This window comes from Eulemur rufifrons, chromosome 7 (assembly GCF_041146395.1).
Source record: "Eulemur rufifrons isolate Redbay chromosome 7, OSU_ERuf_1, whole genome shotgun sequence".
Classification (NCBI taxonomy): Eukaryota; Metazoa; Chordata; class Mammalia; order Primates; family Lemuridae; genus Eulemur; species Eulemur rufifrons.
Window position 1 is genome coordinate 149,724,789 of NC_090989.1, and position 12,246 is coordinate 149,737,034.

General features: G+C 47.7%; 1 protein-coding gene across 1 annotated transcript in view; it reads right to left on the bottom strand.

Annotated features, from left to right (window-relative positions):
* Positions 1–12,246, bottom strand: part of LIMD1 (LIM domain containing 1) — a 67,815-nt gene that overhangs the window by 25,471 nt on the left and 30,098 nt on the right. The window contains exon 2 of the mRNA XM_069475590.1: positions 5,812–5,913. Coding sequence (XP_069331691.1) covers positions 5,812–5,913 — 102 coding nt within the window. The remainder of the gene's footprint in view (positions 1–5,811; positions 5,914–12,246) is intronic.

Genomic DNA, 12,246 nt, shown 5'->3' on the forward strand with positions numbered 1-12,246 from the left:
ACAGTCTCCCTAAGCAAAGGTAATTTAACACAGTGGCTAAGAGCAACGGCTGTGGATCCCCATGGTCTTGGGTTCAAGTGCCGACCACACCACGTAACAGAGACATAACCAACCCCAAACTCTCCAAGCCTCTACCTATGCACCTGTAAACTGAGGTATATTAATGCCAAACTCACTGGGTTGATATTACACAAGGATGTATCGGGCTGTGCAGATGGAAGGTTATGTGGTGTCAGACCCACAGAATGCTAGGAGGCTCCCCTAGAAATCGCCTATAAATGTTCACGGTGACAGCTTCAGGGAAGCAGGCACGCGTGACAGTAAGACCTCCTAGTTCAGGCTGGACTAATTCAGAACGTGAGCATTCTCAGAGGCTGGGTGGAGGAGGTCATTTACAAATCAACTGAAAACGAATTTCGGAAGGAGTATTTAGACTTTGTAAGAAAAACAAAATAGCTGAAAAGAACCCTCCAGTAGTTCAGATGTCAACTTCCTGGCAGGTCAATCCCCAAGCACTTAGTTATTCAGGAAGAACCTCTGTTCCACAATGCTAGGTTTAGTTCTAATTGACTTATTTACCTCAAGTAACAAAACGGCATTTTGTGAGTGTTCTAGATGCGACTTTCCCCCAACTGGGTCTCAGTGAGTGAGAATTCACTACAGAACTCTTCACAGTCTTTAACAGGCATGGGCGGCGCTTGGTGTTTGGAAGGCGAGAGGAGCAATGGTACATATGCACTAAGGAATGGCTGCCAGGTCACTGTGCAGCCCCCACCCGGGGTGTCACACGGCAATTAATTCCGGCCTTGACTTGCACATCGCGCCCCGAGCGGACCCAGTCTGGCCCTCTGCGACCTTCCTCTGAGCTCAGGCCTGCACTGGGCGTAATTTCCATCAGCCTCGAGACTGGCTGCCCCCCCCCCCCAAAGCCCACCCCTCAAGTTCCACGGGCTCCTGGGGAGGAGAGCATGTGGCATCTCCTATCTAGTCTCCATCACTTCCCAACTCATATAGTCGAAAAACTAACAGAAACCATGACACTGACGTGGCAAACAAGTGTCACCTGGACTGGAGGATGGAATGTGTTTAGTCTTTACAAAGTGAACAATATCTTACTGTTCAGACCTGCTGCTGCCTGAAGTGGGGACTCGAGGGCCTGCCTACTTGCTCCCTCCTAGTCTATTCCAGAAAGTGCCAAGGAAAACTCCACTTGACCCCACCAGTCAGCACACTGTTCCTTCCTTCTCATTCCACCTCTCTCCAGCCACCGGGAGGTGCCGGCCTCTCCTCAGACCACTTGACACGCACAAGTGTGTGCCGACGCCGGCACAGGCCACTCCTGCCCTCTCCACTGGCCTTTCCTCCCACTCCAGGGTGTGCCAGCAGCTTCCTGGGAGCATCCAGTTGGGGGCACAGTCACCTCGGGCGGGCGGAGACTGCGGGGGGCGGGGGGCGGGGGGACAGGAGACCCACAGCACACATCTCCACGGCAACCAAACACTCACAGCCCAAGAAACATGTCAAGAAAGAAGGGAACGTTAACAAACCACACAAACGCCCACACACTGCACCCTGAATGCTTACTTCTGGGAATGAACACCAAGGAAACAATTCAGCAGAGGCAAAAGAGATGTACCTACAAAGACGTTTGTTAGGGCTGCCTGTGCTAACTCTAAACCCAAAACGAGCTGAACGCCATAAAACTGTGACACAACTCAATTGATTGCCACGTATATGTTAAAATTATTGTGAATCTGTGACATAACGTTAAATCCAAAAGGATACAACATTGTTTATATGCTACGATCATGACTCTAACAAATGTGTTACAATGCTAACATAACAGGTTTCTGTCTGTAAAATTTTCTTTATGGTTGTCAGGTTGTTCTCGCAGCTGAAAATGAAGTAAACATCGCTGCTTCTTGTCAGCAGGTGGGGAAGCGTGCATATCCGTGTAGGGGACCCTGCCTGGTGCCTTAAAGAACTTGCACGTAGGCAAAGGTTTGTCTGAGTCTTGGTGGGTCAGCTTGTAGCCTTCCTGAACAGAAGAGGATGTGAGGCCATCTCCCATTTACGTCCCCATCTCCCCCGGGAGCCTGTCACCGGGACAACGTCTCATCGCTAATGAGGTATGTGGCTTTCTGTCTGCCCTCCGAAGAGAGCTGTGGACTCTGAAACCACTTAGCAGCAGTCTAGAATTGCTTCTCGGACTCCACGACTTGCAATGCAGTCATTGGCCCCTTTTGTTTCAGTGTCGATCTCTTTGGTATGTGGGACAAGGACCAGGAAGCTGGCACCTTTGGCTTGTTATTCTGTTTGTTGTCTATGTAAGTAACAAACTGCCTGAACCTAAAAGTGGCTTGTTGTTTCTTGGCTTGCCTTGTAAGTGCCTGTGAGCCTGACAGCATCCCACCATTACATTTTAATGCAGTATCCAAGAAGTGAAATCCAAGAAGTATGTGTATACCTACAGATATATATTAATACATATACCATGTATACATAAAATCTAGCTTTAAATGCCATATATATGGTGTTTTAAGCTAGAGTATTTTCATAAAATGGAAAAATAAGAAAACACGCATATACATATATACTCAGACATACACTCACCAGGCTCCTCTATCAACAATCAAAATACGATAAAGAACAAAGAAAACACCCTTCTTTTTGCTTGGCTACGTGGAAACAAATCAGAGGAGGGGAAATCAGAAAAACAGGGAGGGATAAGGTGAACCTACATTCTGGAGCCCTGGATTCTGGCACCAGCTCCATCGCCAGGCTGTAGAACTTGAGAAATTCTCTTCCCTTCTCTGCCCCCATTTTCTCTTCCAAGAGCGGGGGAGGGACTGAATGAGCCTGGCCCCCAGCTGTGCTGTCTCCATGGCGCTGAGGCTCACAGAGACACACTCGAGGACCTGCAGAGCCAGAACACAGAGCACTCGGTACCTCCTCCTCCTGCTGAAAGCCGAGTTAAAGGGCAGCAATAAGTTAACCAAACAAAAAGCAAATTACTTCTAGCGTCCAGCTGAAGTTGCTCAGGCACACGCCTGGGTCTCCAACACTCCAATTGCTCCCTACAACTGGAGAGAAGCAGGACATTCACATAAAAGTGTGTGCGATGCCACTGTGCTCTTTTTCATTGAGTACCAGTCCTCATTCCTTCAGCAACTCTGTTCTAGGGCCTGGTGTGCTGGCACCCGAGCCACAGGGAGTGTGGTTCACAGTCTGCGTGATAACACCAACAAGAGAAAGAGAGCAGAGTATGCCAAATTCAGGAAAAAAGTTTCCTTCCTGCTAGGGGAACAGGGAAGGGTTCCTGGAAAAGGAGGTATTTGAGTGGGTCTTAGGCTGGATAGAATTTAAATGTATCAAGTATGTGGGGAGAGGAGATTCCAGGATTCTAGTGTGATCAGAGGCATGGAAGTGGAAAACAGAAATCTGACTGTGATAGGAAGTAGGAAGTGGTTCGACAGGGACCAGACCACAAAGGCCTGAAATGCCAGACCAAGCAAAAACCCAAACCAGCTCTTCCTTAAGTGTCTACGCTTGTCACAATTTGAAGCAAGATAAACTCACCCCATTAAGGAACAGACAGCTATTCAAACAGATGCAGGTGGAACCAACTGACTCATCTACAATGGACTGAATGTTTATGTCCCCCTAAAACTCACATGCTGAAATCCTAATCTCCAAGGTGACGGTATTAGGAGGTGAGGCCTTTGGGAGGTGATTAGGTCAGGACAGCAGAGCCCTCATGAATGGGATTAGTGCCTTTATAAAAGAGACTCCGGAGAGCTCCCGTCTCCCTTGTAAGGACACAGAGAGAAGACAGCTGTCTATGAACTGGCCCTCACCAGACACCAAATCTGCCGGCACCCTGATCTTGAACTTCCAGCCTGCAGAACTACGAGAAATAAATTTCTCTTTATAAGCCACCCATTCTATGGTACTTTGTTATAGTAGCCCAAAGAGACTGAGACATTCATGGATAGGTTCCCCCCTCCCCAAAACAGCCTCCCTAATTCAAATGGTAATTGCTTGAAGTGAAAAACAGCCTCTACTTAATATTTACTTTCTTTTTTGTGGAAAATAGAGCAAATATTGAGAAACAGTTACAGGAGTCAAAGTCAAAGATAAATTTTAAAAGAGGGTCTGATCACAGCTCTCATACAGATAAAACACAAGCACATGTCAAAGATTTCAATTAACGAGGAAACCAATAAGATGTTACAACTGGGAAAATGCAAAGACCCTTACATATATAGGCCTTCAGGAATGCTGAAATAAATTTGCTCAATAGATGCAAAACTGCTCCACAGGGCAACAATCAACTGCATCTCCACCGGCCACAGTTTGTACTGCTATGACAAGAATCATGTATGTTACCATCAATATTCTACAAATAACAGAGTGTAACATGGTTCAAAGACAAGGAAAGGCCCAGAGACCAGAGAATCAGATAACCATACAACTCCTAGATTTCCACTGAGGACACTCACTAGGCTTTCTGATCCATCTCAAAGTCTTTCCCAATTTTTCTCTACAAAGGTAAATACTGATTGATGTACAAACCATAAGCTCTCAGGCATGTGTTTTAGGGAAATCGCAGCAACAACTGAAGCATGAGGTCTAGAACTCAGGCATACGCCTGGGCCATCAAGGCTCGGCAGGTCAGGATGCAGGTCCATGTCCACTGGTTAACTACATATTGGGAATCAGAGGATCTCTGACTGTGCTGCAAACCAGCTATGAGCACATTCCTCCTCCTCCTCCGGGAAGGAGGCTTCTGCAATGAGGAGCCTGGCACCACATCCTGGAAGTTCCTGAGCAACTTTGAAAAAATACACTTGTACCACTCTAGAAATTCCACCCCTAGAGCTAATGATTCCACTGGTTGGGGTGGGGGTGGGGGTGGGGCTGGGGCATCCCTGGTTTTTTAAATCTCCCCAAGTGATTCTAAGGAGCAACCAGGATTGAGAACCACTGGGCCAGATGGTAAGAAAGACTCCTCCGTCCCTGACACTCTGTGACTTTGCTGTAACACTTCCTTTTCACTGAGAGCCACTAACCTTGGTACAGAATTAGGGAACATCAGCAGGACATTTTCCAAAAATGCTCCTCAAAATTAACCTTGGGTAGAAGCCAGTAAACAAGCACAATCCATGATTTGGGCAGACTTGGCAAACATCCTACAATGTGTTAGAATCTTCCACTGGGAGCAGTTGTCATCAATTCAATTCAGTCTCCTGATTTGCTGCTTTAATCAAAACGCACTACTGGAGTAGAGAGATGCCCACAGGTGTGGGCTAATAAGCACCAGCACACAGTGTGTACATGCTCACATCTCATGCTCATACAGCAGCCTCCAAATCAAAGATTGGGAGTCAGAAAGTTACAAACTGGCCCACCTCACACTGGGGTAACTGACTGATGAATCACTTTTGGTTGGCTGGTCCCCACAGTGGGGGAGATGATATCTGACAATAGGGCGGATATGGTAAATCCCAGAGCTTCCCCTAATCTTCTGAGACCTCTGCAATGCATTACAAACTTGATGTTATCGGGGATCACTCTGAACTCACAAAGTCACAGGCAATCTTTGGTACTTTGTGATAAGTCACCTTACCCTGATTGGCCTCGTGTTGGTGGCAAGCAACTCTGCTCTAAAAGACACTGTCCTTTCTATGGGACCATGGAGGGCTGCGCCAAGTGTCTCCAGGAAAGATGATGTTTCTTTCCTCTTCTCCCTTTCTCAGTCCGCATGTTCCTTAACCCCACAGCCCCACGCCCACGCCCACGCCCACTTACTGCAGGCTGCACAGGTGAAGCACGTGTCGTGGTAGAGGTTCCCCATGGCCTGGCAGGCCTGGCCGGCCCCAAACACCCCTTTGCTGCATTTCACACAGGCTCCTGCAAGGGCAAGAACACACCAGTGAGTCAGGAGGGAACCAGTGTAAACTGAATCATAAAAAAGCCCATGAGGCCGGGCTCGGTGGCTCACGCCTGTAATCCTAGCACTCTGGGAGGCCGAGGTGGGCGGATCGTTTGAGCTCAGGAGTTCGAGACCAGCCTGAGCAAGAGTGAGACCCCATCTCTACTAAAAATAGAAAGAAATTATATGGACAGCTAAAAATATATATAGAAAAAATTAGCCGGGCATGGTGGTGCATGCCTGTGGTCCCAGCTACTCGGGAGGCTGAGACAGGAGGATGGCTTGAGCTCAGGAGTTTGAGGTTGCTGTGAGCTAGGCTGACGCCACGGCACTCACTCTAGCCTGGGCAACAGAGTGAGACTCTGTCTCAAAAAAAAAAAAAAAAAAAAGCCCATGAACAAAGCGAGATACCATCCATCCCATCACCAAATTCCGTGGAGTACTCCTCTGAGATGCTTGTTGCTCACTCTCCCTCTATCAGCATTTCAACTCTCAGTCCTTTCAGCCGCAGAAAACAGCCTCCAGGCTGGACTGCAGGCCCCGCTTTCCCCGCCCCGTGCTGTCCACCGCACTGCTGTGCTAATGTTGAGAATACCTCGGCGTGGTCAACCGAGATATCCCAAAGGCTCCCACTATTTCTAAGTCAAAAAAAAAAAAAAAAATGCACCATGACCGTAATATGCCAAGCATGTAGGTCAGGCAATTAAAACTAAATTATTTCCTTTAATTCACAGTGAGAACCACCAATTAGGATTTATTATCTTCACTTTTTCCAAACAGTATCAGGCCCCAAGCCCCAGGTTTTCAGACTGCAGCCAGGGCTCTTCCCTGCCCTTGCAGCACCAGCCCCGACCCCAGACAAGCCCCACGGGGGCTCCGCTCTTAGCCTTCACTGATGGGCCCTGCCTGGTACACCCTACTCCCACCCTTCTGTCCACTCACGTCCTAAGTCTTCCTCTCGGCTTTCTCCACGACCCTTCCTCCACCTCGCCAGCTCTCTGGCTCTCAGGGCAACTTGATGAGCCAGAAATTAAAAGATCCAGGTTCTAACCTTGAGCCTCCCGCCCACTCACCACTCATGTGGTTTGGGTTAACCTGATAGGGCCTCTGAATGTTGATTTCTTAATTAGGAAACAGAGGTTAGTTCCACCTGCCCTGCATGTTCCCAGGAGCAGCAGTAAAAAAGGCTGCTTTGTAAACCAAAAGTTCCAAAGAGTTCATCAACCTCAACTACAAAGTGCCAATTGGGAGATGTGGTCTAGAACCATAACTCCACAACTTACTACAATAGCTATGTGACTAGGGCAGATTATTTAAACGCTCTCTGATGTCAGGGTTTTTATCTATAAAGTGGGGGTAACAGTAGCCCCCTCATAGGGTGACTGTGAGAGAATACATGGAAAGTGCTTACTGCAGGCCCCCACGTTTGGGAAATGCTCAATAAACAGGCAGATAAACACTAAGGATGATAATGTTACAACATTCAGAAGTTGCTTCAGCACGAAACGAGCTCTCTAAGAAATTCCAGGCCTCGCCGGATCTCACCCCGGCTCTGTGAATAAGCTGGAAGTCTGTCTGTCTGGGCCAGCCCAGCACCCCCACAGCAGCAACCCTGGCTCTGGGCCAGCCCACACAGAGGCGGCCTTGGAGCCTCCCGTCAAAGAACTCCCCCATTACAGTCAAATGAAAGACAGCACAGTTATGTAAATAATGCATAATATAAAAAAAAAAGATTCAAGGAGGAACATACCACAATGTAGAGTGGTTTCTTTAGGTTGTAAAATTACAGCTTGTTTTACTTCTTTACATTTTCTGTGCTATTTAAAAAAAATTTTTTTTTACAAGAGAGAAGGCATTACTTTATAGCTGGAAAAAAGTCTAGTCTCAAAAAAGTAAATATGTTTAAATATACTGGCTGTTAAAATTTTTAAAAAATCAATTTTACACACACACACACACACACACACACACATGAAAGAGTTCCCCCAGTGCCCAGCAGGGTAACCGGCTCTCATCCTCTGGTCAGTAGGAGCTCAGGCAGCCTCTTCTAACTGTAGTTCCAATCTGTCAGGCTGTTCTCAGGCTGTAAATCCCCAGCCTTCTGCCTACAGGGTCAAAAGCACTGTGTTTCAGAGTTCATGTTTCAAACTGATAAACTGCATCACCATCAAAGAAGTCCAAGCTAACACATCCTACATGAAATGCCTCCCACACCAACAGATTCAAAGAGAAACCACCACAAAAGGACCGTAAGCCCCTTCACCAACACTGGGAAGCAGGGTGAAACAGTCTGTAGGAACGGCATTATGTCAGCCAGGAAACTGTTCGGGGAATTCGTTTACAGAAAGCTCTAGAGAGCTCAAGTATTGGCTATTTCAACATTTTATTATGAAAATGTTCAAACATGCAGAAAAGTTGAAAGGACCATATAGTAAACACCCTTATACCCGCCCGTCAACATTTTGCCATCCATCCCTCAATCAATCTAACAATTTATCTTACTTTTGATGCATTTCAAAGTAAGTTCCAGACAGCAGTCTACTTCACCCCTTCAGTCTCCATGGCATTAACCAGAGTTCATCATTTATTTGCTTACTTATTTTTTCCTGGTAAAAATCACAGTGAAACACAAATTATAAGTCTACCATTCAGTGAATTTTGATAAATGACCTATGTAACGCAAACCCAAATCAAGATATAGAATATCTCCAACATCCTCAGAAAGTTCCTACATGCCTCCTCCCTGCCATCTTCTCTTTAATGGTCATGAAATGCATGTGTATGTGTGTGTATGTGCATGTACATGTGTGTGTTGGATGAGACTACTGGACAGCTGGCATTTCTCTACCTAGTAAGCAGCAAAGTCAATAGAGTGCCCCCACCACTATGAAACTGAAAGCATCACCTAAGTCAAAGGCATCAGCCTTGCTTTCTGTCTAACGATTTATATACCACTTCGGCCATTCTCAAGGCAGGAGATACATCAGTTCTGGGCAATCTGCATTTCTTTACCGGCACTCTTGGAGCTGTCGGTGCCACCTAACAGTGGAGTGTGAACACAGTAGGGTTCGGCCATCACCACTCATCTTTAAGGCTCAGGTAAGCAGGCTCCGAACTCTGGAAATCAGTGGTGCTCACAGCTGCTGCTGGGGGCCAGCGACAGTGGCTACTGGACCAGGGTGGGCCAGAGGTAGCCTCCAGCATGTGGGATCCAGCAGATGTAGAAGCAATGGTGGCAGCCTTCTCACCATTGGACATGAAACCTACCACGCAGTAGCAGTTACTGGTTACCTTGGCATTTGCCTGCCTCTCCTAGTGGATTGTGAGCCCCTTCAGGGTAGGGCCATGTCTTAATTGTGGGCTCTACGAGTGCTCAAGGAAACAAGTGTGAGTTGAATCACATTTTATGTAGCTTCTGGCACAGCCTTTTCCTCCTTCCTTCTTCCCTGGCACCCACTCCCTTGTATCTTGGGCACATGTATCTGTCTCCCCTGTGAGCACCTTTTAGAGGTTCAGGGTCTTATTCATCTATAAATACCCCCAGCCACTGACAAAGGGTACTTAGTATGCCCTCAGCAGACATCCATAAACACACAGAAATGGATTATATGGATGTCTGCTGAGCATTGGCTATAGCATAATTTAAATGTCACGTACCAGGCAACAGCAAGGTATTAGTTATACTATTTGATGATGCTAAGGTCCACTTCCAAGCCACCCATTCCAAGTGCCCTGGTTGACCTGACTCTAAATCTTTACAACAAGCAACAAAAGCTAGTAGGTCAGGCATTAATCAAAGCACACTCAAAGCAGACTGCAAGTAACATTAAAGCAGCTCACTCGCGAATAAATAGAATTCTGCTCACAAACGTGGCACAAACCACCTCCAAACACAACACCACTTCCTCCCTGGAGGTCACTGTGGCCTCTGTAGAATTATTTGTTTAACCCACTGTAGAAACGTTGGTGGCAAAGAGCGGAAGAGCACGGGGGGCTCAGCAGTTTAGCGTGGCGTGCCCACCCCCGGCCACCATCCACAGGACGAGCAAGAAGACCAGCCTGCAGGACAGCTCACCGAAAGGGACAGGCGAGATGATCCCACACACGGCAATGCTGCCAGGCCGGGCTGGAGAAGCAGACGCATGTTGCTACGGTTTGGGCAAATAAAGCAAATGGCAGCACGGCCAGCATCTTCAAGTGGACGCTCTGACAGCATCCCAGGCCCCCCTGGACTTCCTGCCACTTTATCTCTCCATGGCAGGCCTTCCTCCTCCTGTCTGCACCCTGTCCAGCTACACTCTCTTCTCGTTTCCTCTCTCGGAGGCCTGTGGCCTGCTGCCGTCAGCCTCCCCCCCACTCTCCACCCCTGCAGCTCAGTCCTTCGGCTACTGAAGGTCCCTCCCCACCACGCTGACCACCTAGAGCAGGAGACAAAGCAAGGAAGGAAGCCACTTGCATTGGGACAGTCGGTCACGCAGTGAGTAAGCTCCCATGAGAAGCCAAGTAGGTAGGAAAAGCTTTTCTCCTTGCGGTGTGTGGTAAATGGATAGAAAAGTACTTCATGGACAGAAAAGATGGGAGAAAAAAGCAAATTTTATATTCTACTAATAGGAAGTTATGTGCCTACCAAGGGCCAGACCCTGAGCTCAGAGGTCTCAACCACTGAAGGAGCTACTGCCATCTCCTATCTGAAACCCAAGTTCTAGAAATGTCCTCTGACATGCTGAAGTCACAGAGCAGGCAGGTAGGTGTGAGAGACAGAATCTGAGCCCAGGTTCTAACTCAAAGGTCCTGTTACCCCTGTCTGGCTGGCAGCTGTGGCTATTCCTGCCACACACATGGGCCCCCCAATAAGGAGAGGTGGCTCCTTCCTCACCCCCAACACACTACCCGCTCAGGGATTGAGACCCAAGACCAGCCCTGCCCCGGATCGCAACTGCCCACCCTGGCCCGCCTCCCATTCTGCCGTGTCCCACACACACAAGGCCAACTCGCTGCTTGGGACCTCAACCACAAGGCCTCCCCCATGCAGACGGGCGACCTCAGCTCCTCCTGCCCTTCTGCCAGGGACACTGCAGCTAACTAAGTACCTTCTGACTGCCCTTCGATGACTAGGAAAACATTCGTTCCCCCCCAAACACTTCTCCATCCCTCACACCCAGGCTCTCTGCAGCCGCTGGCACCAGGATGGGGAGCAAGGTGACTGCACTCTGGACCTGCTCTCATGGAAACCAGACTCGGCCACCGCTGGCAGTGAGCTGCCCAATCTCACCTAGAGCCCCGCACTATAAGTGCACTAAGAGGCCCAGGCTGAGGAGAGGCTCAGGCTCCACAAGAAGGAAAAGAAGAGGCAATTAGCCCCCCTGGGCTTTCCCACGGCCCCTAATGACACAGGATTTTAAGGAAACGCCCAGCAGAGGAAAGTAAGAAAATGTCATCACATATTACTATAATAATCCAAATTCAAAAACCAGGAGGGAAATGAGAGGAATAAGGAATAAACTTTTCGGAGAAGAGAGGAAGGGATGGGCATTTTTCCCCCTACAATTAGACTTACTGCCCCTTTAATCCATTCTCCAGACTGTCGCCAGAGTGATCTTTTTTTAAAACAGCTGCAATGAGGTATAACTGATATAAAATAAACTGCACATATTTAAAGGGTGCAATTTGGTTTTTACATTTGTGTACACCTGTGAAATCACCGCAGTCAAGACGGAGAATACATCCACCACCCCAAAGATTCCACACGCCCTCATGCCTTTGCAACACCCCCACCTCCCTGTCCTCTCCCCAGGCAACCACTGATCTGCTTTCTGTCATCACAGGTTAGCTTGCGCTTTCTAGTTTATATAAGGGAATCTGGAGTATGTACTCTCCTCTGTGTGGTTCCTCTCACTCCGCATAATGATTTTGAGAGTCATCCATGTTGTTCCATGTGTCAAGAGTTTATTCCTTTGTATTGCCATGTGGTATTCCATTGTACAGATGTACTACAGTTTGTTTATCCATCCACCATGCATGTATGAGTTGTTTCCAGTTCGGGGATGTTACAAATAAAGCTGCTGTCAACATGTGTATACAAGTGCTTGCATGAACACGTACTGCCTGTTCACTGGAGTAAAGACCTAGGAGTGGAAGGGCTGGGTCTTAAGGTAAACCTATGGCTAACTTTTTAAGAAACTGTCAAACTTTTCCAAAGAAGTTCTACCATTTTACATTCCCACCAGCAGTTCATGAGCATTCCAACTTCTCCATATCCTTGCCAACACTTGGTACAGTCTTTTAAATTTTATCCATACTAGTAGGTTATA